The sequence below is a fragment of the Mustela erminea genome, chromosome 1, assembly GCF_009829155.1.
Source record: "Mustela erminea isolate mMusErm1 chromosome 1, mMusErm1.Pri, whole genome shotgun sequence".
Classification (NCBI taxonomy): domain Eukaryota; kingdom Metazoa; phylum Chordata; class Mammalia; order Carnivora; family Mustelidae; genus Mustela; species Mustela erminea.
In genome coordinates, this window is record NC_045614.1 from 155,059,425 (window position 1) to 155,086,804 (window position 27,380).

The window sequence follows — 27,380 nt, forward strand, 5'->3', positions numbered from 1 at the left end:
TGTTCCATAGCAAGTGTCTGTCTATGTGCTTATTGATCTTTCCTTTTGGTTTTTCTTATCTGGGAAAACAAATATTTAATTGGTCCTGGCACACTTTGAACTGAAGCTAATTCAAATTAGATATCCTTCATATGTTTGTATCTTTTTTCGGTAACAGCCACATTACTAAGGTGCCTACATTTGCATTTCTGGATTGTTACAGTGTTATATTCACATGTTGCCTTTTTGCTCAGGTTTGCTCATTTGTCCACCAGTCATCCGTCAGAAACCCATATGCCTGGGAGGTGCTTTGCCCTGTTACTCCTGGTCTCTTCCCCGTCCCCTTTTTCTTACTGGTCTCTGCACAACTCTACCCTTGGCCCTCTCCTCCTCTTACCTACTTGTAGTCTTTAGACAATTTCTCCTGCTCCTGTAGCTTCACCCACCACCTCTGGACATCTTAGTTCCAAAGCCATATCTGTAGCCACTCTTTTCTTTTGGACTTGGATCCTATATCCTTTTGCCCACTAGCAAAAGCACCAGGGGTCTCTCAAATTCAAATTCAGCTTACCCAAAACATAATCTGCTGTCTTCCTCTTACTGTTCCATACACTCTATTTCTGTTGAAAAGCAGTATCCTCTGTCTTGTAGCCCAAGCCAGAAACCTCAAGATGGCTGAGGTGTGTTGGCTTCTCCAGGACTCGGAGATGGAACTTCGCATGCACAGAAGTGGAGTTTGCACACAAAGTGTGTGTAGGAGCTGTCTCCTCTCCACCCCACCCAGCCAAAAAAAGTAAAAGTGAAAAGCCAGTATATTCATTAGGGCATTCATTCATGCCGAACCTGGAGGCAGCCTCAGGATCCTTCCTGACCCAGTGCCCTTGACCACCATCACTCCCTACTGGTTTGACATATGAGGTGAAATCTGTCATTCAGCTCTGATGATGTTGTGCGTGTTTACAGGTACCTCTGTAGACCTCTGCACACAAACATTCACAGTCACAGGAGGGAAGCACTTTGCTTAGTGAGCAGATGGGAGCATTTATTTAGGCAGAGCAAAGAAGGGCTGGCAGGAAGGCCAGGAACGCTGGGGGGTGGAGGTCAAGAAGGCGTGGATGGGTGAAAATGTGTGGTCTTTAGCCTGTTCCTAGGATGCTAGCCCTGACACGAGAGACTTCTGAAGAGTGTGTGGAGAACAAAAAGGCCTTGTGCTAATGTTACCGTTATTTCTCCTCTCTTCTGCTCCAGGTTACGTTACAGCGGATATTTTGGGGGTGTCACTGCCCTCAGCAGAGAGCAATTTTTCAAGGTGAATGGATTCTCTAACAACTACTGGGGATGGGGAGGCGAAGACGATGACCTCAGACTCAGGTGAACAACAGGGGCAGGTCCCCTTCACGGGGCTCTGCTATCACTGGTGGCTCTAGAAACCTGCGTTTACAGAGAGTTCCTATAGATGCCAGTCCGGGAGGCCATGAGGACGCAGAATCGGGCGTAAAGTGGGGGTAGGGGAGGGCAGCCTGGCCCAAATTGCTGTTTGCCACTGGCAGTTCAGAAATGATGGAGGGTCGTTTGTTTTTGGTTCCTGGGAGTGTTTAGGGGCCAGAAATGTTGATGGAGGTTTCTGGACTTCCTGAGACAGAGTCCAAGATTCTGCCAAACTGTAATTTGAGGAAAATGGCCAGAGAGCCTGTTGTAAGCCATGCTTTCCCCCAGACCCTAGGGAATCCTGGCACAGTTCTCCATTTCCAGAGCAGAGAGTGCCAAACAGCTTGTGAGGAGTGGCACCCCCAGGCGCAGGCCAAGATGTCCTTTCGTGCTTAGCCCTGAGCCAGCCCCATGCACCTGGACAAGCTGCTGGCCTCACCCTCAGATTTTCTTGGACTACTTTCTGCCCTGGGGGGCTCAAGGGAGCATGTCTGGCCTCTTCTCTTAGCTTACCCAACCCCTTGTCGCAGGTGTAGTGATTAGATAGTTATGGGTATCCCTAGCTCCCAACTTAAGTATACAAGAGCCTGAGACTAGTATCTTCAGACTTCTAATGAAAGGCCTTTAGGGCTGTTAGGAGACCCCCCTTTCTCCTACTGTTGCCTCTTAGAAAGGAAATTTCTTAGCTGGGGTTCTGAATTAATAGATGTTTGACTGCCAGAAACTTTCCATAGCTTTAGTATAAAGAAACCATGGTTCCATGTTGGTCTTGTTTCCATGACTAGCCTGAGAACCTCTGGGAATGTTTCTGATGGGAGATAATGGGTTTCCCTCACGAAAGGCTTTGTAGGAATAGCCTTTGGGATGGGCAGCAGGACTTTATGGCCCAGCCCATCAGCAGCCTGTATGGCCTTGGCTTATGAAGTAGACAGAGGGCACCTGATGGGATTCAGGGCAAGAGTAGCAAGGACTAGAGACAGACAGTATCCACCATGTTCCCCAGATCCACTTCACTGTCCAGATGGGATGCGTAATAGACTTTTGCACATTTCATGTAATTTCACTATCTTCTTGATCCTCCTCAGCTGCAAGGTAGAGGGGAGACCCCAGTTTTGCTTTCATTTGGGGAAAATATCCTGACCTCCAGAGTGGTTCTTGACTAATGTTATGAATAAACACCAATGATTTGAACTGAAAGTTGGCTAAGATTTACTTACTAAACATTAATTTACTCACCCAGACAACAGGCACCAGCCTTCTTTGCACTTCTGTATCACATTACTGTTTGCAAAGCGTGTTCCATGGAGACTGTTTGATTTGGGTCTGTCACAACACCCTTATAACACCATTGCCATTTTACAGAGAAGCAGTTGAGACCCGGAGTCATGAACTGACCCCAGATTGAAAAAACAAATTTTAGATTTATACCTGCATTTGTTGGCTTATAAACCTGGGACCCTAAATGGTCATTACTTTCTTTGCTAAAAAAGGAAACACTAAGTAAATTAGGCATCCAGAGAGACTGGATTCTCCTATTTGTTATGATGTTTAAAAAAAACTAGAATGAGTATACTTTCTCAGGTGTTTTGGAAAATGACAAACTATAAATTGGCACATCCCCTTTGTATCCCAGTAGTAAATGTTAAATGTGATTCTTTATGGACTTTACTGCCTGAGGCCCAAAATCGTAAGAAGTCTTTTTTTTTTTTAAATCAGAGTGATCAAACTCTGTGTGACTGTATGTGTGTGCTTATGTGTAAATTTTATAAGTGATTTTTGTTAAGTGCCTGGTGATAGATAAGTAGGATAGACTTTAAAAAAAAAAAAATCTGCTATTCTTCTAGGGTTGAGCTTCATAAAATGAAAATAATCCGGCCAATGCCTGAAGTGGGTAAATATACCATGATCTTCCACACTAGAGACAGAGGCAATGAGGTGAATATAGAACGGTAAGTCCTGCAATCACATGCCTGTCAGGCACCTGGTTAGTGTCTTTTGTCGATAAGGACTCGCTGAATTTGATCAGATGAGTCCGTGTATTTTGTTCAAAGCTTTTTTACTAAGGTTATTTTGAACAGACACAAAAGTGGCGGGAATGGTATATTGAACCTTCACATATCACATACTTGTTCTCTTCCTTGTTCTCTCTTCCTTTTCTGACCTTCTCCCCCACTAGATTTTTTAAAGCAAATCTAATATCACAGTATTTTATGTGTAAATACTTTGGTGTACATCCTTCAGTGTAAGAAGTCTTAAAGAAAGAACCACTGTAGCATTATCATACCTAAAATAAGATTAACAATACTTCCTCAAGATCATCGAATATCCAGTTAGTGTTTGGATTTCCCTGATTATCTCATAAAAATTTTTCCCCCTTAATGGTTGGTTCATTCAGATCAGGATCTAGACAAGGTCCACACAGTGCATTTGGATGATCTCTCTGAAATCTCTTAATCTGCAGATTACCTCTCCCCTACTTTTTTGCCCTTGCATTTTATTTGTTGAACAGACCAGGTCATTTGTCAGATGGAATTTGCTTCCTTGTGGATCTTGTGAATGGCGTCCCAGCAGTCAAACGTCATATGTGCCTCTGACTTCCACATTCCCTTGTAAACTGCGAGTTAGATCCTGGAGACTTGAGTGGAATTCAGTACTATTTCAGGGCAAGAACACTTCACTAATGGTGCCATGTAGCTAGCTCCTCTTGTATCACCACAGGAAGACGGAATGTCTGGTCAGGTCTTTGTGATACTAGCATTGATCTCTGGGTTTAAGTGTTGTCAGCCCCATCCAGGTTCCCCATTGGCACCCAATGATCTTAGCAGCCATTGGTGCTCATTGCATAAACTTATTTAATTAGGATTGCAAAATTCTGATATTCTGTCATGCCTTCTGCATTGATTAGATAGATTTTTCTGCAAAGGACTTCCCTTCTTCATCTGTTTGACTACACCAGCGTATGGTTTTCACAGAAAAGGCAGAATGAAGGGGAAGAATCAGTACTGATTTTTCAGTTTTCAAAATGATGAGTTGCTCTTCCCAGCATCCTTCAGGATGTAGTTAATATGATTTTCAATGCCTGGTTTGTCTCATCTTTGGCGAGTGGCATCTTTTTTGAGCTGACTCCTCGATCCTTTGACATAAATACACTAGTTTTGAGAGCTCCCTTCCCTGTGCTCCTGTGTGATGAGCTGTTCTATGTTCTAGGCTTATCCTGTACTTTTCATGCTCCAGGAATTGGCCCTTTCACAGAAGAATCCTGGCAGATAAGCCATTTCTTTTTGGGACAATAGTTGAAGAATCTACAATTCTTTGTTCTGATTTTTAATTCTTTAAAAAAATTTTTTTTTTAATTTTATTTATTTATTTGAGAGAGAGAAAGAGATCACAAGTAGGCAGAGAGGCAGGCAGAGAGAGAGGGAGAAGCAGGCTCCCTGCCCGGCAGAGAGCCTGATGCGGGGCTCGATCCCAGGACCCTGAGACCATGACCTGGGCCGAAGGCAGAGGCTTAATCCACTGAGCCACCCAGGCACCCCTGATTTTTAATTCTAAATTTTAAAACTATAAAGTGCTTTTAGCCCTTTTGTTGGAATCTATATTTTAAAACTGTATTAAAATATCATAGCGCTTTGTTAGAGTTTATATTTTAAAACAACATTAAAAAGGTTCTTAGCCCTTTTTTTTTAGAATCTGTGACTCTAACAAAACTTCCGTTTTCCATGTGTCTTTCTAGTGTTTGTCCATAGGGGTGGACAAACCTTTTAAATTAAAAAAATTAATTCTTTTAAATCAATTTAGTTAAATTAATTTAAAATTCTTTTAAATTAAAAAAATAATAATTATTGTGGAATAGATCTGAAACAATACTTAAAATTGTTTGAAAAGTGTGAAGATTCTTGATGCAATGAGCAGTGTAGTGTCCTCCATCCAATTTATTTATTTTTAAAAAATATATTTATTTATTTATTTGACAGAGAGATAGAGAGTACAAGTAGGCAGAGCATCAGGCAAAGGGAGAAAGAGAAGCAGGCTCTCTGCTGAGCAGGGAGCCTGATGGAGGACTCAATCCCAGGACCCTGAGATCATGACCTGAACCGAAGGCAGAAGTTTAACCCACTGAGCCACCCAGGCCTGACCACCACCCCCAGCCCAATACATGTTTGTTACCCGTGTAACCTCCCCAATCCCATTTCCCCCTCCTACCCCAAAAAGTCATATTTTCCTGAATTTTTGTGATACATACTTGTGATAATGATAATTACTTCTGCTGTTTCTTTGTTGTTGTTGTTTTCCCATAGGTGTGTATCCCTCTACAAAAGATTGTTTAGTTTTTTATGTTTTCCAGTTTTATATACTTGGAATCATACTGTATTAGTTTTCTCTGACCCTATTGAGTTCAACACTGTGTTTCTGATCTCCGACCACATTGTTACTGTAACCGGAATGTATTGCTTTTCATCCTGAATTCCCGGAGACCAATTCAGTTCACGTCCAGCTCCACTCCCCGCACCCAGGGGCTTCAGCCATGCAATTGCTGCTGCTCCGTGAAATGCAGCCTGCTACTTTGCATGTCTCTGCGTCTTGCACAGGGTGGTGTTCCTGCCTGCATGTCCTTTCCCTCACCTTTCTCCTCTTCTAAGCCTCGGTCATACGTCCTTTGTGTGCACCCGTCCCTAGACTCCCTTATGAAATCAGGTGCTGCTTCATTCATCGTCCTCTGCATATATTCTCACTTTGTTAGAGACTCTTAGGAAAGCTGTGTACCCTCCTGCCTACAGACAACAACATGGGAGGATTCCTAGATACCCTGAAGCTTAGCAGAGGGCCTCTTAGCAGTGGCTGGCACGTATCGCGTTCATCAGTGTTACCTGTGTGTCCTCTGTCCTGTAGACTGGGTGCAATGGTCCCTAGGGTCTTCACATGGGATCTGACACATGACCACACGGTTATCACTGGGGTCCATTACTTTAGATGGGGAAAATGAACTTTTTGCAGTAGGAAACGTAGTAGGTGCAATAATTTACAATGATGATTTTGTCAAATTTGGGGGCACGGCAAAAAGCAATGGAATACATGTTAAATTCTTGCATTACCATTTACATTGTTCTTTTTATCTTCAGGATGAAGCTCTTACATCAGGTATCACGAGTCTGGAGAACAGATGGGTTGACTAGTTGTATTTACAAATTACTCTCTGTGGATTATAATCCTTTGTATACCAACATCACAGTGGATTTCTGGTCTGGTGCATGACCCTGGATTTCTGGTGACATTTGGAAGAACTGGATATTTTATTGCAATAATTTTGGACTAGAGACTTTCCCTAGTAGCACACATTAAGAACTGGTCACAGCTAATGACTGAGCTGAATTTTTCCTTTTTGTATTTTCTTAGCAGAGTTCCAAGTAACAGGGACTATAGAACAGTTGTAAGAAGACAGCTTTCTTGGTTGGTTTGCTCCTGGGGGTTATTAAAGACTGTAATACACATACATGAAGGGCTGAGTCCACAAAGATTGCTCGAGGGATACCATGAAGTCTACTTGAAAACTTGGACTGAAAGAAATTTAAGTTTGAAGTGATCCGTGACGGGATCAGAAAAGCCCACAGGAAATAGGATTGCTGAGTGGTCCAGAGAACTGGAATTGTTCTCATCTGAGGTAGAAAGGTACGAAGTCTATCTGTTTACTCATTTATCCTGCATGGTCCTCTGAGAAGAGTTGGGTCCCAGGTGAGAAGAAGGCCCCAGAAGAGAGGAGAAAGGCGAAGAATCAAGATGCTGTGAACTTGGGCATGAATGTCGCGGGAGGCCAGTGTCAGAGGAGTGGCCGCCGCTGCTGCTGGTCTGTGGCGAGCGTCCCCTGCCCACATAATGCCTCCCAGGAATCGGCCAGCAGGACATACGTTATTTACTACTTTCTAAAGTATTTTTGTAAAATGATTTTGTACATGCAGGATATGAATTAGCAGTTTACAAATCACCTATTAACTAGTCATAGATCGAAAATACCTCTGTAGTAAAATATGAAAAAAAGCTGTGGATGCCCCATCTTGTTTTTTTACTGTTGTTTGAGGCCCATAGACATGTTCGTTTCAGTATCCTTAATCCTCAGCGGTTTAGAAACACACAAATTGGACTGACACCCTCCCCCCATGCCACTCACTCTCTTCTTTATCTTTCTGCCCCTTTCTCCTGCTCTTCCTATGTGCAGTCCCTTTGTATAACCGGGTCCAGGCCTGTGGCTGGTGCGTCTGCATCTCATTTCCTGGGCCACATCATACATTTATCCTCCTCATCCTCTTCTGCCTACTCCTTTCCTGGTCATCGATGCCAGCTGCAGCAGGGCTGGCCTCCAGAGGCCACACCTGGTTGGGTATAGGATAGGAAGGGGCGGAGGCTGGGGTTCAGAAGCCTTTGATTTGGGGGGAAGATGGGGTCGTGGCGCTGACTGGGGCTATGGCAGTGATTGGGGAGAGAAGCAGCCAGTACTGCTGAGCTTCCTGGGGTGAGGGGCAGCGGCATGGGAGGATCATCTCAGGAAGGTAATAGGAGGTGGGTACTGGAATACAGAAATATTCAGAGGTGGATACTTGGATACAGAACTAATATTATGTTTGCATGGGTGAACGGACACATAAATAACGTAGATGTGGACGTTCTTCAGCAAGCACTGTGGCTCTGTGCCCCAGGCTCTCCCGATCCATCATTACAATATGACACTTTAATTGTTCAACTTGAACATGAATGAGTGCCAGCCGATGAGTGTAAATAATGTCCTTCCCGAACAAGGCGAGGGAGGGGAGGAAGGGCATGGGGCTCCCAGGAAAGGCAGCGGTCGCCTCCCAAGTGGGGAAGGAGAATTGGAAAGGAAAATACATTTTATAGACCAGGACAGGTTTACCTAGGGCTGGCCTGGTTTACCTTTAACTCAGAAAGGACAAGTAAAAGCTGTTTTTGGTTTTTTTTTTTCAATTAACAAAGAAATAATGTTGGTTTTCCATCATTTTTCCCCATGCTCTTTTCTCTCTTTTCTGCCGAATCTTGAGCATCCTGCCCCAAATCCTCTTAATTACAATCATATACCAACTGAACTGTTGTGATTGCCAACAGCCCATGCCGGGGATCCCCAGTTCAGAGCTGTGGGTCCCTGGTCATGGTTGGCAGGGTAAAGGAAGAGAATATACTGTGCGAAAGGAATTTGAGGATCCATATTTGAGAATTCAGTTTCTTAGGAAATGGAAACAAAATACAGCTCCTATCATGTGGAAATTCTCTGTGTGTTTTCAGCTACTAACAGGCATCTGTGTATTTTGGGCAATGTTTTAGAAACCTCTGCTCTATGCCAATTACTGTTTTTCAGGTTATTCTTTTTTAAAGAGTTCATTTTTTTTTTTTTTTTTTATTAGAGAACATGAGGGAGAGCGAGAGAGATTGCATTAGTGGGAGGAGGGACAGAGGGAGAGGGAGAAGCAGAGTCCACGTTGAGCAGGGAGCCTGATGCAGGACTTAATCCCAGGACCCTGAGACCATGACCTGAGCTGAAGGCAGACGTTTAACTGACTGAGCCACCCAGGCGCCCCCAAGTTATTCTTTCAATCAAGATGCCTCATCATGGGGACGCCTGGGTGGCTCAGTGGTTAAGCCTCTGCCTTCCACTCAGGTCATGATCCCAGGGTCCTGGGATCAAGCCCCGCATTGGGCTCCCTGCTTGGTGGGAAGCTTGCTTCTTCCTCTCCCACTCCCCCCTGCTTGTGTTCCCTCTCTCACGGAGTCTCTCTCCGTCAAATAAATAAAATATTAAAAAAAAATATTCCTCATCATGCAACTTTCCAGGGTGGAAGAGAATTTTTTAAGATCTTTGCTTATTGCTGCCGTCCTCCTGCTTCCCTTCACAGCCAGGGAGGAGTTTGGCCTCGAAGGAAGGAAGTTTCCCCAGTTCCTGCTCTGTGTGTTTTCACTGTCAACTGATATAAAGAGGCCAGACTTTTTGAACTTTGTAGACAGGCCTCCAGTAATTGCTAATGATTGTATGAGCCTGGTCTATTTGGCCATCACAAATACATGAACAGCATGCTACTTTACATGTTTTCATTTTTTCTCACCCTGCCACTTAGTGTTTTTTGTTTTTTTTTTTAAATTTTATTTATTTGACAGAGATCACAAGTAGGCAGAGAGGCAGGCAGAGAGAGGGGAAGCAGGTTCTCTGCTGAGCAGAGAACCCAATGCAGGGCTCAATCCCAGGACCCTGAGATTATGACCTGAGCCGAAGGCAGAGGCTTAACCCACTGAGCCACCTAGGTGCCCCTCAGTTTTTTTTTTTTTTAATTTTATTTTTTCAGTGTTCCAACATTCATTGTTTATGTACCACACCCAGTGCTCCATGCAATAATACGTGCCCTCCTTAATACCTACCACCAGGCTCACCCACCCCCTCCCCACCACCCCTCCAAAACCCTCTGTTTCTTAGAGTCCACAGTCTCTCACGGTTTGTCTCACCCTCCAATTTCCCCCAATTCACTTTTCCTTTCCTTCTTCCAATGTCCTCAGTGTTATTCCTTATGCTCCATAAGTAAGGAAAACCATATGATAATTGACTCTCTCTGCTTGACTTATTTCACTCAGCATAATCTCTTCCAGTCCCGACCATGTTGCTACGAAAGTTGGGTATTCGTCCTTTCTGATGGAGGCATAATACTCCATAGTGTATATGGACCACATCTTCCTTAACCATTCGTCCGTTGAAGGGCATCTTGGTTCTTTACACAGTTTGGCGACCATGGCCATTGCTGCTATGAACATTGGGGTACAGATGACCCTTCTTTTCACTGCATCTGATTCTTTGGGAGTAAATACCCAGTCGTGCAATTGCAGGGTCATAGGGAAGCTCTATTTTTAATTTCTTAAGGAATCTCCACACTGTTTTCCAAAGCCTGCCACTCAGTTTTATCATGCTGTATGGTGGTGTTTTTATACAAACTTTATTGATCCTGTTGACTCTTGAGATTAGTAGTGTAGATGAGGAAGTAGAGGTTTTGAACAGTGGGGGACTTGCCAGAAATCTCACAGCTAGTAAATGGCAGGGTCAGGGTATAGACTCAGATCTTCTGACTTCAAGACCATGACATCATCTTGCCATCACCATGGCTTTCTCATTTTTTAATTTTTAATTTTTTTTGAGGTTGGGGGGGCTTCTTTCATTTTTAAAGGTAGTTTTCCTGTATATATATCCCTGTCCTAGCTCCTAGAGAAGTTTGCTATCTTCTGGGATCTAAAAGGTATGTTCCATTTTCATCTGGTCTTGGAACTTTTTTCCAGACTCCCTCCCTGGTATTTCTGCCCTTAGCCCCCTGACTTTCACTCAAGCCACTCCTGGACAGGTGTCCTGAGGGACCCCAAATGCTCTATGAAGGGGCTCTTGGGAGAGATAAAAGATATTTTCTGCTTGGGGCGCCTGGGTGGCTCAGTGGGTTAAAGCCTCTGCCTTCAGCTCAGGTCATGATCCCAGGGTCTTGGGATCAAGCCCCGCATCGGGCTCTCTGCTCAGCAGGGGGCCTGCTTCTCTTCCTCTCTCTCTGCCTGCCTCTCTGCCTACTTGTGATCTCTCTGTCGAATAAATAAATAAAATATTTAAAAAAAAAAAAAAAGATATTTTCTGCTAGACTCAAAACCTCGACTTTCTCCACGTGTTGTATGTGTATACAGTTCCTGGGCAAAGCCATTAACACATCCTCCCAGACCGAGCACATTCAGTTCTATTTCATGAGTACTTTTTTGCCAGTCACATTCCCAACTTTAAGTCTATCCCTTTGTACCTTAGACATTTAAGCTGTTGCCACCCTCACTGGTGTCAAGCACACTGAAGACCACCTTACACATGCTGAGAGGGTCCGATAGGTCTCAGACATATTCACAAAGGAGTGGCTGAGAGGTCCCACAGAGAACAGGACTGTACAGGCAAAGGCTCCATTTTTCTGTTGATGGCTCTTTTTTTTTTTTTAAAGATTTATTTATTTATTTATTTATTTATTTATTTGACAGAGATCACAAGTAGGCAGAGAGAGAGAGAGAGAGAGAGAGAGAGGAGGAAGCAGGCCCCCTGCTGAGCAGAAAGCCGTATGCGGGGCTCAATCCCAGGACCCTGGGATCATGACGTGACCTGAAGGCAGAGGCTTTAACCCACTAAGCCACGCAGGCACCCCCGTTGATGGCTCTTGAAGCTGAAAACTCAAAACTGAACCTTGAGTATGTTCCTGTGCATGTGTGTGTAATTTCGGGCCTTGGAAGAGAGGTTGGTGAAGGGTGTGTCATAACAATAACTGAGTGCTTGCTTTGCATTAGCCAAGTTACCTATGTGTGTGTGTGTCTCTTTTAACTTTCCAGTAGCCCTGTAGGCACGTATGTACTCCCAAGACAAAAACAGATTGAAGTTAAGTAACTTCTGAAGTTGGTAAGAGGAAGAGCGAAGTCTTAAACTCAAGTCTCTCTCCACTGCCTCGTGCCCTCCCACCTTGAATAATACCACATTGTCAGGAGATGATGAGATTTCTCTGTGAGGCCAGCAAGGCAGAGATCTCATTTGTAGTGAGGACTGTAGAAATAATACACAGAACATGAGATGAATCTGTTAAAATGTCTTATCTTGACAACCCTAGTACATTCTTCTGTGGAGTAGGAGTTGTGCTGAAAAGCTCTTACTCCACTATTGTTGGAGGGTCAGTCCATCTAGACCAGTGGATCTGGTCATCAAGCCTACTGTAATAAATTGAAGTAACGTGACATTAGTTGGCATGTTTCCAAAGATTATGGGCCACGCACAGGCCTTCAGTCCAGACTTACATTATAACTTCTTATTGGGGTCTCATAGCCTGTTGCCATTCTGATGCACTTGACATAACTTACAGAACCCTTCCAGTCGCCTCTGAGGTTAGACCTGTTTTCCTGAAGCAGGTTCCAAGAGGCTAAGTAAATTGCCCGAGTCCTGCCGAGCTGGGATTTGGAGGCAGACAACGGACTCCAGAGCTTATTTTCTTAACCAACCAACAAATACACTGAGAGAGGAAATAGGGATGGGCAGTTACCTGGAGAGGGGCTGTGCCCTACAAAGACCACCCCGAAACATGAAACACATCTGCAGTTAAATAAATTGGGATTATGACTCCCAGTGAGGGAGAACACACCATGGGGAACCATAAGCTGTCTTAGGAAAAGGGAGTTAGAACCTATTCTAGCATTTGGGTTTCAGTTGGTTTCATTTGGGGAGGGCCTAAGCAAATAGGGTGTTCTCTACATTGGACATTGTCAGAAAGCAGGGACAATTCTGAGTGTGAATAAATTTTATTCATTGGGACTAGCAGGAAAATAGAACTGTAATTGGTAAACTCGCAGCAGTCACTTATTTTAGCCAAAGGAGGGTAGGTTTGGTATTTTGCAGGTGGCACAGTGACCTTGTACTTGTGCTTGGACAGAATTATAAGGTGGGCTCATTTTCCCTTATTTTGTGTGACCTTATCTGAGGTCGGTATTCTGTGAGATTGTTTGCATCCCGTAGGATTGTTTACATCTAATGGCCTAGGTGTGAGGGCAGCCTAATTTCTGAATGTCAGGAGCTGCTCTCATTTTATTTTTTAGCAGGAACTCCAGGTACAGGCCACAAGAAAAAGAAAAGGTATGATGGCACCCTTTCTCTTTAACCCCAGGATTTGGCTGTTTGTCTCTGAAGTTAAGTCTCTGTTGTGTGTGTGTGTGTGTGTGTGTTGGGAGTTGGCTGGGCACTGTGGGAAGGGTTGCTTGGAGGAGGGTCTGGGAATTCTGCATTTCTCAGCAATGCTGCCTGTTCCCAAGATGTTTGTACATCTCATGAGATGGGGCCACTCAAGCCTTCTAAAAATGTCACACATGAAAGCAAACTCCCTATCTTGCAACTAGTCTTGTAGCTTGCAACTAGCCTTCGGCGGGGTTTCTTTTTTCTTTCAGCCTCACTCATAGGAGGTGATAAGGATCTGGGTGTGGTAAAGCAGAAAAGACAAAGGAAAGGAAATATTAGATACCGAAGGAGAAACACTTGTTCAATCAATAGAGATAAGAAAGCAGCTGAGTTTCCAGTTTCTCGGCCCTACTGGGCTTGTCAGGGATGGGTGGGGGTGGGGCGGGGTGGAGGTTTGAGAGGTGATTGGATTTTCAAACTCACATGACCATTATCTGTTCTAGTTCTTCTTCATCAGTAGCCAGGAAGTACCTGTCTACTCTTCAGAATCCGAGCCTCTCTGTGGATCCCGCTCAGGTACAAAGTAAGATGTAGGGCTTACAAACCTGAACAGTAGGCTCACTCTTTCTTTCTCTCTCTCTTTCCCTCCCCCTCGTTCCCTTTCTTCCTTCTTCCTTTTCTTTCATTCTTGGTTTATGTATTTATTTTTAAGGGTGGGAGGGAGAGAAAGAGAGAGAATCCTGAACAGACCCCCTCCCCCACTAAGCCCAGAGGGGGCTCAATCCCAAAACCCTGAGATCACCGCGGAGCAAAACCAAGAGCCAGCCACCTAACTGAGCCACCCAGGTGCCCCTGAGCAGTAGGCTTTCTGACACAGCCCGCCAGGAGCCTGAGTGGCAACCTGGAAGGAATGAGCCAGCCAAGAGACCACGATGACCCTCTGGCATTGCAACCCAGTAACACCTACCCCAGAGTTAGCCTGACTCATTTTGGGTGTTAGGCAGTAATCGTTCTTTGTGCATCTGATAAGCAGGCCCATGGTCTGTTGGAGAAGTGGCATTTTCTCAAGATGGCTTTGTCTTCGTGGGTCTTGAACCCAACAACCTGCCGGCTCCCTGCTCGCCTTCCACTCCTTGGTCTAGCGGGGCTGGAGGTGGCATTGTTGAGGCTGGAACTGGGCCTCGCCCTGAATGGTGGTTTGAGTCTCACTGTGAGTCCACTTCCAGAAGGGGAGAGCTGGGCTGCCATGGCAGGTGGAAAGGGGTGGAAGCAGAAACTAGGCAGAGCGGAAATTGCTCTGCAGTTAAACTGGAGACCCTGGAGCAGAAAGCGCAGGGGCCTGAATGGCCGATTCTCTGCAGAGGGGTCCTCGGGCCTGGCTTTGTCTCAGCTGGAAGATACATCCTCCCACGTGTTGGGGGCCTGCACATAGTGGGTACCTGCATAAAGAGACTTACTTGATTTTTGGGGTGGATCAAAAACCTGCCCACATTTACACTGGAATTTGCATCTTCCCTGAAGATAAGGCTGAGGCTCCACTAGGAATCTAGCTAGAGAGGGGACAAGGGGCACTGATTAAAGGCCTGTGTTCTTTCTAGGTACTTCTTGGTAGAGAAGGCAGGAGGTAAGATTTAGAGAGCAGCAGGAGGGCCATCTTGCCCATGAGAGCTCTTCCTGCTCCTACAGCTGCCTTGGATTCCAGCAACCAGAGATCAATTTTCAGTTATCAATGAAAAATCCACAGAGAAGATGAAGAGAGATGGGAACTAGTTGTCACTCACTAGTTGTACAAAGCCTTTCCCTTAACTCAGCCGAGATCAAATCAACAGGAGAATGGAATTTTGTGGGTAGATAGAGTTTTGGGAGCATGCACGAAGCCCTAGAGGGGAAGTCAGAAGTGGGTTTGGGGCAGACTTTGCTCAGGCAGCAGACAGCAGGAGGCACTGGAAAATCCGGCGAAAGAAAAAGACATCAGAATGCATGGGAGGCATTTAAAAGCCTGGCCCAGTGTAAGCTCTCTCCCTCTCCTTCTCTCCTAAAAGACCATGGAGAAAACTTTCTCAGCTAAGTGCAGATGTCATTTATTTACCCTGACAGCAGAAGCACTCCCCTGGAGAGACACGGTGAGGGGCAAGGTTGGATGAGTGTCAGGACAGGAACCTTTGGCCCGCTGTCCTGGGAATTAAGATCAGACGCTGTCCCAGCTTTTCCCCAGGTGCATGGCAGAGGTGTGTCCGCACCCCACTCCTCCCTTGTCCCTTCCTAGCCCGGGGGCTCAGCCTCACTCACCAGGATGTGGGATAGGGGCACTCCTTGTGACAGAGTTGGCTGTGAGTAGGACCCTGAAGAAAACCTATACTTCCTTCATAGGATACATCATTCACAGCTGTAAGTTCGAGTTGCTTCCCTTGCAGGAGGAAAAGGATTGAGGAGCTGGAGCTCCATTACCACTACTGGGCTAAGTGAAGCAGGAGTGAAAAGTCAAAGTCAATTTAGAATTTCCAACCATCAAAACCATACAGCAAAGTTACAGGGCATCCAGCAGGAAACCTCACCCAATCGCATTTTCTATCGCCTAAACATTAATTCCCATGAACCTAAAAGACTCTTCCATTGGAACACTCGTTTTGCTATGTGACCAATTATGCCAACTGGTGAAAACAAAAGAAAATGAACATATTTAAAAGCCATCTTTATTTATAAGACTAGACAAATATTGAATTGTAAGAATTTCTTTCAGGACCACAAACAGAAACATAATTCAGAGAGAAATATTTCGACAGTAAAAGGAATTAATGGGAGAAGGGAGCTTAAAACACACGGGTCACCCTGCCATGTCTGAGAGGAAGTTTCAACCACTATTAACTCAAGGTTGGGCATTGTTCTGAAGAACAAAATGGTTCTAAGATGGCAGTAAGGGAATCACTTGAATCTGTGTAGATGGAAGCCACCATAGAACAAAGGCCAAAGATCTCTCTCAGCAATTTTTTCCTTAATTCTCTCACCTGGGCAAGACTGAGAAGAATGAAAGCCTTTGCAAGTCTCTTTCAGAAAGCAGGGAGAAATGCACGCAACCTTGCTGTGCAAATACAGACTTGACTTGCTGAGATAACACAGGTTCTTGTGGAAGTCTTTTTGCCCTCAAATTAAAAATAGGCAGGGATAGAAGAAGTAGTTATTGACTTTCCAAAGTTTCTCTTTCCTACTGGCTATAAAAATGTTGCAGTACCCTAGACCAGACTGAAAACCCTAGTGAGAATTTTGAGATGCTGCGAGCCCAGGGGTACACCTCTACCTCGCCAGTTCCAGTAAGAGGCACAGGGCCCCCGCGGGGCGCAGACATCGGCTCTACCAGGAGAGCTCGCTTGCAGCACCAGGCTCAGAGTCACTGGAGGAAGGTGGTGTGGTGGTGACACTTTGTTCTTAATATTCAATTCTGCTCCAGTAGAACATGGTACCCAGGAGAACCCAAAACTAGAATACAAAGAAAAAAAAAAAAAAGGAATTGTTTTAGAAATGACTCATACTTGGTTGGGGGAAGGATGTTAGGTTCACTCAGGCCTAGATGATCCTGAATTTTTAAGAGTAATCTTGCTTTAAGAAACCTCAAGGGGCAGAGATTACTATCCTGCTGCTCAGAGATAGCTTCCCCACTTCCCTGCACCAATGCACCCTAGACTTCCTGTCTGCTGGGGCTGCTCCCCTCATGTCTGTGCTGAACTCGCCCCTGGGGCAAATTCTTTCTTCTTCCCATCAGGGCCAATGAACTTCTGGTGGATTCCTATTTCTTGTATGTACTATTTGAAGGTACAATTTGCTTGCTTTCTAGTACTGAACCTCTTCTCCCAAGAACCCCCTATTTTCCCCAAAATGCTTGTGACCTGGAATGGCTGTCCCTGAAGAATGCCACAGAACTGAAGGTTTCTGCCTCAGGTGAGGAAGGTTCTGTTGCAGCTCTGACACTCCCTCCCTGCCTCTGAAAAGTAACGGTAATATTCTTCACCTGCCCCAGAGTTAGATGACGGAATGAGGAAGAAATACTATTACCACGAATGCTTGATGTTTATTGACAACTTATTGTACATCAGGCACTGTTCTGAAGGCTATACATACAACTCCCCTGAATGCTTCCAGAATCCTACAAAGAGACCAAGGCACAGAGAGGGTAAGGAGACTGGCTCCCTACCTAGCTACTGTTGGGGGGATTTAGTGCTGAAAGTATCGGACATGATGCCTTGTCCACAGAGGTCTTCAATACATTTAGTTCCTTTTGCTTCCCTCTTTTGAATTTCAGGGGGACTTACTAGATTCAGAGTGCACTTGATGCTTGTGGAAATGTCAAGAGTTTCAGCTGGTCTGGAGTGCTAAGATCCTTTAGAACCTTTAAACAGTATCCCACAGTTCCTGCTAGTATGGCAGGAAGAGAAACTTCATAGAAGTTGTTACCATTCAAGTCATAGAAACGTGTTACCAATTTCCATTCACTCAACAAACTATCAAGCACCTGCTCGTGTTCAGCTAGGCCCTAGGGATACAGAGGGCAGCTGGATCCCCGGTTTTTAGCAGACAAATACGTCGTATCGGAGTGATGGAGACATGGCCGCATGTGTGCAGGGTGGGGCGCCGTGGGACTTCCTGAGGGTGGGTGAGGGACCACAGAAGACCTCTCAAAGGAGCTCACTTTTCCTTCCTGCCTCGCTCAGCTTCTCACACCAAACCCAGCATTTCCTAAACCGTGGTGCACAAACACACCCAAGGGACCCTCGTGGGTGTGCCTGATGTCAAGGCCATTTGCATAATAATGTTAAGATTTATTTGCCCTTTTCCACTGTTTTCCACATTTGCACTGACGGTGCAAAAGCAGGGGCAGGTAAAACTGCTGGCGTCTTAGGATTCGAAGTAGAGGCACTAAACTGTGTCAGTGGTCAGTGTATTCTTCACAGCTGTGTACTTGCAGTAAAAAAAAAAAGGGAGTTTAAGTGATTTAGAAGTTTAGAATTTTGAGATTTTTTTTTTTTAAAGATTTTATTTATTTACTTGAGAGAGAGACAGTGAGAGAGAGCATGAATGAGGAGAAGGTCAGAGAGAGAAGCAGACTCCCCATGGAGCTGGGAGTCTGATGCGGGAATCGATCTCGGGACTCGATCTCGGGACTCCAGGATCATGACCTGAGCTGAAGGCAGTCGTCCAACCAACTGAGCCACCCAGGCGTCTCTTGAGATTGTTTTTGATGAAGCAGTAAGAAATACTAATTTTATTAAATGTTTACCTTTGAATATTCATCTCTTTTTTTTGGAAAGATTTATTTATTGGGGTGCCTGGGTGGCTCAGTCAGTAAAGCGTCTACCTTGGACTCAAGTCATGATCCTGGAGTCCTGAGATCGAGCCCCATGTCAGGCTCCCTGTTCAGAAGGGAGTCCGCTTTTCCCTCTGCACCTCTCCCACCTTGTTCTCTTTTGTTCTTCTCTCAAATAAATAAATAAAATCTTCTTTTAATTTATTTGAGAGATAGTGCATGTGTGCTCCTGCACTGGAGTAGAGCGGCGGGGAGGGGAGAGTGGAAGAAGACAGGGGGAGCCCACCATGGGGGGCTCGATCTCAAGACTCTGAGATCACATGACCGGAGTGGAAATTAAGAGTTGGGCACTTAATGAACTAAGCCACCCAGGCGCCCCTGAATATATATCTTTTTAATATTCTTGCAATGGAAAGTATGCATAAAGCAGTTTTGTTGCATACTGAAATCTAATGGTTGTCTTAAGGAAAAGCACTTGTGTGATTGCTTGACTGTATACTGAACTAGCCTTTTTTTAAAAAAAATATTTGATTTATTTATTAGAGAGAGAACACCAAGCTGGGAAGAGGGGAGAGGAGGGGCAGAGGGAGAGGGAGAAGCAGACACCCTGCTGAGTAGGGAGTCCATTGACATGGGGCTCCATACCAGGATCTTGGGATTATGACCTGGGCTGAAGGCAGACGCTTACTGAGTGAGCCACCCAGAGGCCCCTGAACTAGCCATTTTTTCATGAAATGTGATTTTTATTTGAAAAAATGACTAATAGACAAGCTACAGTTATTCAGATTGAATGTTTGGCAGACATTTTCTCAAAAATTTACGCAGTGAGTCTGTCTCTTCAAGGAAAACAACTGACAGTATTTCTTGCTAGTGATAAATTTGGGTGCTCAAGCAAAAATCAGGCAACTTGTTTCTGTCATGACGGGTTGATAGCATTCTCGTGATAAAGGTCCTTTCCAATGTAGCAACAGATTTCCTGGTATCTCATAAAGAATTCAGCCAATATTTGGAAGATCAGCATAACACAGTGAACCAGTATTTTCCCAAATGACCAAAGCATGATGTTATGGAATCATGAATGGGTGAATGATTTATGTAAATTGTAAGACAAACTGGTGTAAATGTATTTTAATAAAATAGAATCTGAAAAGTTTGTTGACATAGTTTTAGATTCCACATCACAACTAACACTTAAGAACCTGCTGGTTGTTGGGACGCCTGGGTGGCTCAGTTGGTTAAGCAGCTGCCTTCAGCAGCTTAGGTCACGATCCCAGGATGCTGGGATCGAGTCCCACATTGGGCTCCTTGCTTGTCAGGGAGCCTGCTTCTCCCTCTGCCTCTGCCTGCCACTCTGTCTGCCTGTGCTCATTCTTGCTCCTCTCTCTCTGACAAATAAATAAATAAAATCTTTAAAAAAAAAAAAAAAGAACCTGCTAGTTGTCAAGTTTTATGTAGTACCAAAGAAGATTATTCACAGTTACTTTTAGATAAGGTTATCAAAGCATTCCTTTTTTTTTTTTTTTTTTTTTTTTTAGCAACCTATCAGCGGGAGGGTGGATTTTCTTCAAATCCTTCAGCCTAAGCAACTTACTATAACAGATTAAGTGAAGAAGCAAATAAAAGGACCCAGCTGTCTTCTGTTAAAACCAGACACTGAAGGTACTTTTTAGAAATGTAAAACAGTGCTACTTTTCTGTTTTTTGTTTTGGAAAATAGTCACTTTTCCCATAAAAATACATTGTTAATGTTAACATGTAATTAGTTTATTATTATTATTTTAAATGAATTAATAAGTTTTTAAAAAAATTCTGGGTTAATTTCCATTAGGATAAATATAAATAGATATAGCCCCCATAAATAAAAGCTTATTAGCATCCTCAGTAATTTTTGAGAGTGTAAAGGGGTTCTGAAATCAAATAGACCTGCTTCCCAAATGTAACAGCTCTTAATCCTGACAGCAAATTAGAATTATATGGAAAGAAAAGGTTTTTTAAATGCTTGGGTCCTGCCCCTGGATCCAATGAATCAGAATATCAGAGATTGGGGCCCAGGTATATTTTCTTTTCTAGAAGCTTCCCCAGGAATTGGTATTTCGGTATAATGAATTAATGAGATCCAGAGAGCTGGAGGCAATCAAGTCCTCCCCCATTAGCTAGTAGATCTGGCAGGTAGGGCATATCCCTTCCCCTGGAGGGGATATAAACGCCCCACCTGCCCACGGAGTCCACAGTCCTTGGCCTGGTGCCTGCAGCTTCCTGCCTCGCCCTCAGGTCTGAGGTTTTGTTCCCAGACTGTCTAGCATGGTTGGGTTAACCAGGGCCTTCTCAAGTTCTCTCCTTATCAAGTGCAGGGAAATACTCACTGTCCAGCAGAGAATGGCAAATCCAAACCAGGCAACCCCCCAGGCGTGTCGGTTCATGGGTCCAGAGATGAGTTCATAGCACCCCTGGAGGAGCACATGGTTCCACGTGGGTGAGAGAAGAACCAGAGAAGAAGAAGTAAGAGATGGGTGGGAAGGAAGATTTCTACTTGGATCAAGACTATCCCAAAGTCTAGTTTAACATACCCAGGCTATTTCCACATCCCCATGGACAGCGGGTATCATCAGGGCTTTGCTGAGGGAACAGAAATAGTCCTGTTCAACGACCACTCTAGATCACATTATTTTGTGTCTTTATCACTCAGTCTAACATAGGTGCTGCTATTTTAGGCTAATGTTTTTTCATATTGAATATGTGGGCAATATGTTCTCTTTTTTAAAAAAATTGTAGCATAAAGTACAATATAAAGTATTCGTAATAAAATTTGAGTATATATATTCTCTCCCTACATAATTTTTCAGTGATTTTTTATTTTTTTGAGGGCAGAGGTACCTTTGGTTTGTTTGTTCTTAAGTGAAAGTGCTTCTGATCTATAAATATCAAAGTTGTTGGTTTTTTTTTTTTAACCATTAAAGGAACCCCTGTTTGATGCTGTCTAAATTCTCATTTGCTATCAAATTTCAGCATATCTTTATTGGATTCCAGTGAGACTTTGAGAAGCCAAGGTGTGTGTTCCAACGATTCATTTTGGATTAATCAAATCATTCATTGATGCATGCCATGATCCAGTGAGTTTTTATACGTGGCAGGCTCTGTTCCAGTCACCATGCAAAGTGCTGGAGTAAAACACACACATGAGGTTAGAGCTGCCCTCTGAGTGACCTGTGCTAAAGCTCTGGGAGAAGTCTAGTGAATGCAGCAGCCAGGGGGTTCCATGGGCCACTGAGGTCCAGAGGGAAATGTCCTCAAAAGGCTGACCTTGAAGTTTAGCCCCTACCCCGAGGCTATAGGTGACCATGTGAGGTTCCATCTTTTGGACCCTGTTCCAGGCCCTTGTTAACCCACTTATGCCCCCTGACTTTGCTAAGCCTTTATTTCTCTCCTATTTACTCTTCTCTATCTACGTTACAGGCATCTCCATTCACCTACTCACTCAAGTAAAAAAATCTGAAATTCTCTTTAACTGTTCTTCTCTTATCCAACATCAAATACTTAAGCAAAACCTTTTGGGTCTACTTTAAAAATACATCTCAAATCCAAACACTCATTACTTCCGGCCCCCGCCTTGGTCCACTATGGTCTCTCTCCAGAATTACTACAACAGCCTCTTCACTGGTCTCTCTGGGGCTTGAGTCCACGGTTGGCACCCTACTTATCTTTATACAGTGCCAGAGGGATGCTTGTAAAACATAAATCAGATCACTTCAAATCCCTGCTCAAAAGAAATGGCTCTCTACCACCCTTAAAATGAAATTCTAAGTCATCACAATGGCCTACCAGACTTGTCTGACGTGGCTCTGCCGCTCTCTATGAGCCCAGTGTCCTCTTCCAGAGGCTGCTTCCCTGTAAAGCTAATGAGCTTAAGCTTCAGGGCTGCTTACTTACAAGACCATTCCAAGCCCCTCTACCTAATTTTGTATGCAAATTTTTAATTGTTTTTCCTAAGGAGGGTATCCTTCCATACAGATTCCAGCCCTACAAAATCTAAAGCATCCCAGGCTTCAACTCTTCCTTCACTCATTCTGACCTTGCCACACTGATGTCCTTGAAAAAAGCTAAGAATGCTCCCACTTCGGAGCCTTTGCACCTGCTGCCTCCTTTGCTTAGAACTCTCTTCCTCAGTCTTCTTTAAGTGTCTCATTTCCCCATTTAATTCAGAACTCTGTGCAAGTATCCCCCAACGAAGCCTTTCTTGACCACCATAGGGAAAAACACTCTTTCTCCTGTCATTCCATATACACTCACCCTACTTTATTTCTGCTCATGGCATTTATCACTACCAGGAATTTATTATGTATTTCTTTGGTAACTTGTTTGGTGTCTCTCTCCCATGCTACAGTGCAAGTATGAGGCAGGGATTTTTTTTTGTGCTCGTGGCTGAATCTTTAGCACAAGTTCCTGGCACAAAGTAGGCACCTAATAAATGTTGATAGAATGAATGGAGCCCGACATGAGGTAATGATTACAACAGTATCATTTGTGACACAATAGTTCATGAACACTCCTATATCCATTACTCACGGATCCTCCTAACAATCCTTGGACGGGGTCATTTGTCCTAAAAGGTACCCATAGAAACCACTTACGTTGGGTGCCAGGCACTGGGCTGGGCATTCAGCAGTGACAAGACAGACATGGGCATTGTTCTTAGAACTCACAGACAAAAGCCCCAGTTTTTTCACCTCTTCTAATTTAGTTCCTGCTCAGAGGGTGTTTTTTTTGTGTTTTTTTTTTGTTTTGTTTTGTTTTTTCTTTTATGATTGTGCTGGTTTTCTTGATCTTCCTCAGTTCTGTGATAATGTTCCTGAGGTACAATGGTCAGATTTTGCACACAGTATTTCTGGGCCAGGTGGACCATGAGTAAGAACATATGTATCTGCGACTGACATGCTGTGTGAATTCCTGGTTAGTTTCTATTTTCCCCCACACCTATGAGGACATCCCTAATCTTGTTAGCCTTCATTTATGCAATGTAGATTTCGAAGACTACAATATGGATGTGAAAAAGAGAGTCATTCCCCTCTTCCACCACCCACCCGCCAAACAGTTCTCAGTGCTTGCTCTGGGCCAGGCAGTATGAGATGTACTGAAGATGTAGAATTAAGTAATGCACAGTCCTCAGGGAGACTCAGAAAAGATAGTGAGCAGAAAAGATCTGTGAGCAAATACTTACAATATGGCTCAGGGCTGCAATAACAGAAGTCAAATATAGGAAGAACTGGGCCATATTTTACTTGGTGGAAAGGGATTGCTATAGGAGAAGTAGCAGGACCTATGACTCAGAAAGAACGGTGGTGTGTGGAAATCTGGGGGACCGGGAGAGGGAGAGGCAGAAAGGTGTCGAGGGTGAAGAATGAGTGAGATTGAGGGAGTAGGAGCACAGGGAGCCGGGGAGCCGGGGACAGAGAGAAGAATTCCAGGTGCAGGACTTTGGCAGGGGAGTAGGGCTGCATGATGGTAGGTTTGTAGTTGTGCAGCTAGTGGGGAGAGGAAGTAGAAATGTTAAGCACAGGTGAGACCAAGCAATCCTAGGGGAGGACATGGGAAGCTTTGTCAAAACGCATGGGGACTTTCCTCCCTACCAGAACATTACATGTCCAAGGGAGATCAGCTGATTATTTCACAACAAATACCCTTTCCTGTCCTTTCACAGAGATGATACACTCTATATACAATCCAATCCAATCAAGATACGTTTGTGTGGGCCTGTGCCAAGGTTGAAATACCGAAAGCATTTATTTCTCCTGAGAGTGATCATTATACTGCATATTGTGAGAATGAGGAGCACAGTTAATTGTTACAGCAGTCTGAATGTAACTGATGCAGCAACAGTTGCTGAAAAGCTAAAAAGGGTGGCTTTGAGGGACTCTGCAAAATAATCTGCATCATACCCATGTCCTTTTCTGGATGAACGCAACCAGTCCTAGTCTAGGAACCCTCCGAGGTACGGCATGACGATCAGCTGTTCAGTGTCCTTCATTCTGAACGTGCCCTTTGGAGTATTTACTCACAGACTAAGGAGTCTGACATTTCTCAATATTTAATGAACTGGCACACAGCCAGATTCCCTCAAAGTGGTAACTTGCAAAACAGTAGAGGCATTTCGGAGGCTGATTCCAAGTATAGGAGAATTCTCCTCAGGCTTTTTGGGAATATTTCCAAGTTTTTTCTTGGCTTACAGTCTGGGCTCCTGAGCCAGACTGCTTGGGTTTGAATCCTGACTCAACTATTTACTAGCTGAGTGACCTTGGGCAAGGTGCTTCTTAAACCTCTGTGTCTCAGTTCCTCATCCGTAAAATAAGAATCATACTGAACCCTACCTTTGAGCCTTAAATGAGTTAATACACATATAGCACTTGGAACGATACCTGGTTTTAGTAAGTACACAACAAATGTTAGTTTTCAGGTTCGTTTTATCATTTCCATCAGGCTGGAAATACCTTCTCAAAAACCATCTGTATGTAAACTGCCTTCTACCCAAATCATTAACTTAATATTCTATTAAGACCATCCTATATCACCACGGAATAATGAGCGTGGTTATATCATTACTGCATTTACCGTCACCAATTGCCACTGCTCTGGCACTAACAAAACATTCTTTTTGTATACACTCCCTCCAATTTACTTTTTTTTTTTTAAAGATTTTATTTATTTATTTGCAGACAGAGATCACAAGTAGGCAGAGAAGCAGGCAGAGAGAGAGGAGGAAGCAGGCTTCCCGCCGAACAGAAAGCCTGATGCGGGGCTTGATCCCAGGACCCTGGGATCATGACCTGAGCTGAAGGTAGAGGCTTTAACCCACTGAGCTACCCAGCCCCCCCCCCCCATTTATTGCAAAAAGAGAACCAATCTTTGGGTAGTGAAAATAGTTTTTCAAGTACAATTCTATTGTACAAACAGTTTGCATTTAAACAAAGTTGGGCTTTGCTATCACCATTCTCCTGTTCTGTTATTAAAATGTAGATTTTCGGGGCTCCTGGGTGGCTCAGTGGGTTAAAGTCTCTGCTTTCGGCTCAGGTCATGATTCCGAGGTCCTGGGATCGAGCCCAGAATCGGGCTCTCTGCTCACTGGGGAGCCTGCTTCCCCATCTGTCTCTCTGCCTACTTGTGATCTCTGTCAAATAAATAAATAAAATTTTAAAAAATAGTAAAAATAAAAAAAAGAAAAGTTGATTTTCCCAAAACAGCCCTAGATTAGCATCTGCATTTTACTGACAGAGAAGGAAATAGTTGATGTGAGGTTTAGGGCAAAATGATGCAGAATCCTTCATGAGACGTTACGACTATAGTTCACCAGTCTTTCCCTCATAAAGAGCAGAAAACCTGGCAGGTGTTGGGCAGAGGGGACTCACCTCTTTGTGATAGTACCCGGGCACTCCTAGCTTGCAGGCCTCCACATTGAGAGGTTCTTTCAGACTGTTCATCACACAGCACTGACGAGGCCAGGGATAGTCGGCATCATTATTCGCAGTCCGGAAGGCAGATGTGTATCTCTGCCAGTCTGACGGGCCATTGACACCACAGCAGTGGTCCTGTCAGCAGAGCAGAGATGCAAAATTCTCTTCATGCTGCTTGCTACAGCCATCAGTGTAGCAACTGAGATTTTACAGAGAAAGAAGATACGGAAAATGTACCATATCTTACGTTTCCTAGAATTCCCCAAATGAGAGCGGAGGGTATTGATAATCTACATTTTAAAACTTACAAAATACTTCACCATTTGTTACTCCACTAGCCGCTAATGAACTCTGAGGCCTCTGATAAGTTCAGCTCCCTCCTACGCCTCACTTTCCTTCACTGTAAAATATGACTTTGTTTCCTTCACAGTCCACGGTCCTCAGAGTTCCTGTGAGGATGAAATTCGCTAATGTGCCCAACCTGTCTAGTACAGTGCCTGTCCCATAGTAAGCCCTTACTTATTAAGGGTCAATCATTAATACTAATTAATTACTTAATCGATGTTAATTAATATTAATCTATACTAATTAATTAATTACAAATACTAATATCTTGATACAGCAATGTGAGGGAGGTATGATTATTCTCATATGACACATGAGCAAATTGAGAGTCAGAAAATTAAAATCTTTAGTGGTAAAGAAGTAATGAGTAGGGCGCCTGGGTGGCTCAGTGGGTTAAGCCGCTGCCTTCGGCTCAGGTCATGATCTCAGGGTCCTGGGATCAAGTTCCGAATCAGGCTCTCTGCTCAGCAGGGAGCCTGCTTCCTCCTCTCTCTCTCTCTCTGCCTGCCTCTCTGCCTACTTGTGATCTCTCTCTGTCAAATAAATAAATAAAAATCTTTTAAAAAAAAAAAAAGAAGTAATGAGTAATTCCTGTTGTTTTACATTTCTGTACTTTTAACATATTCTAGAGTAATGGTGTATTACATTTATAACTGGAGAAAATAAACTGGAAAAAAATAACCCAAACCTGGTGACATATAGCTCTGCCTCTACGTAGGAGAGGAAGATCAAGGAACAGAACACATAGCTAACATCCTTACACTCTGGATAGACTTGAGGACAGAAGATAAAACATTCTTCGTATCCCTTTCCTTCCTTAGTAGAAATTCTGCTAAAATGTTTCAAGGGAAGAAATTAAAATTACAGGCCCCTCTCAACTTTCAGAATGAATTACTTTCAGACAAATCTGATGGTAAATTAGCTGTCTTTACTTCTTTTTAAATTTTATTTACTTATTTGAGAGAGAGGGAGCGAGCGCAAGCAGAGTGAGGGGCCGAGGGAGAAGCAGACTCCCTGCCAAGGAGGGAGCCCAACACGGGGCTCAATCCTGGGACCTTGGGATCTTGACCTAAGCCAAAGACAGATGTTTAAGTCACTGAGCCACCCAGGTGCTCCAAATCAGCTGTCTTTAAAGCAGATTCTATTTTGCCACTGAAAATTCCTTGGCTAGGGAAATACTTTTCTTG

The 27,380-nt window shown here is 43.9% G+C and overlaps 2 protein-coding genes across 5 annotated transcripts in view; one reads left to right on the forward strand and one right to left on the reverse strand.

Annotated features, from left to right (window-relative positions):
• The window catches only part of B4GALT4 (beta-1,4-galactosyltransferase 4), a 29,026-nt gene extending 21,580 nt beyond the window's left edge, over nucleotides 1-7,446 (forward strand). For 2 of the 4 annotated variants that reach the window (XM_032347952.1, XM_032347959.1), the window contains exons 5-7: nucleotides 1,228-1,350; nucleotides 3,252-3,356; nucleotides 6,528-7,446. In XM_032347952.1, coding sequence (XP_032203843.1) covers nucleotides 1,228-1,350; nucleotides 3,252-3,356; nucleotides 6,528-6,660 — 361 coding nt within the window. In that variant the 3' untranslated portion in view covers nucleotides 6,661-7,446. Of the gene's footprint in view, nucleotides 1-1,227; nucleotides 1,351-3,251; nucleotides 3,358-6,527 lie in introns of those variants that run through there. The other 2 variants (XM_032347966.1, XM_032347975.1) reach the window with 2 other exon arrangements.
• An 8,336-nt stretch (nucleotides 7,447-15,782) lies between these two features.
• UPK1B (uroplakin 1B) overlaps nucleotides 15,783-27,380 on the reverse strand; it is a 28,829-nt gene continuing 17,231 nt past the window's right edge. The window contains exons 6-8 of the mRNA XM_032347982.1: nucleotides 25,804-25,983; nucleotides 20,770-20,853; nucleotides 15,783-16,585 (exon numbers count right to left, since the gene is read on the reverse strand). Of these exons, the coding sequence (XP_032203873.1) occupies nucleotides 16,535-16,585; nucleotides 20,770-20,853; nucleotides 25,804-25,983 (315 nt within the window). The 3' untranslated portion in view covers nucleotides 15,783-16,534. The remainder of the gene's footprint in view (nucleotides 16,586-20,769; nucleotides 20,854-25,803; nucleotides 25,984-27,380) is intronic.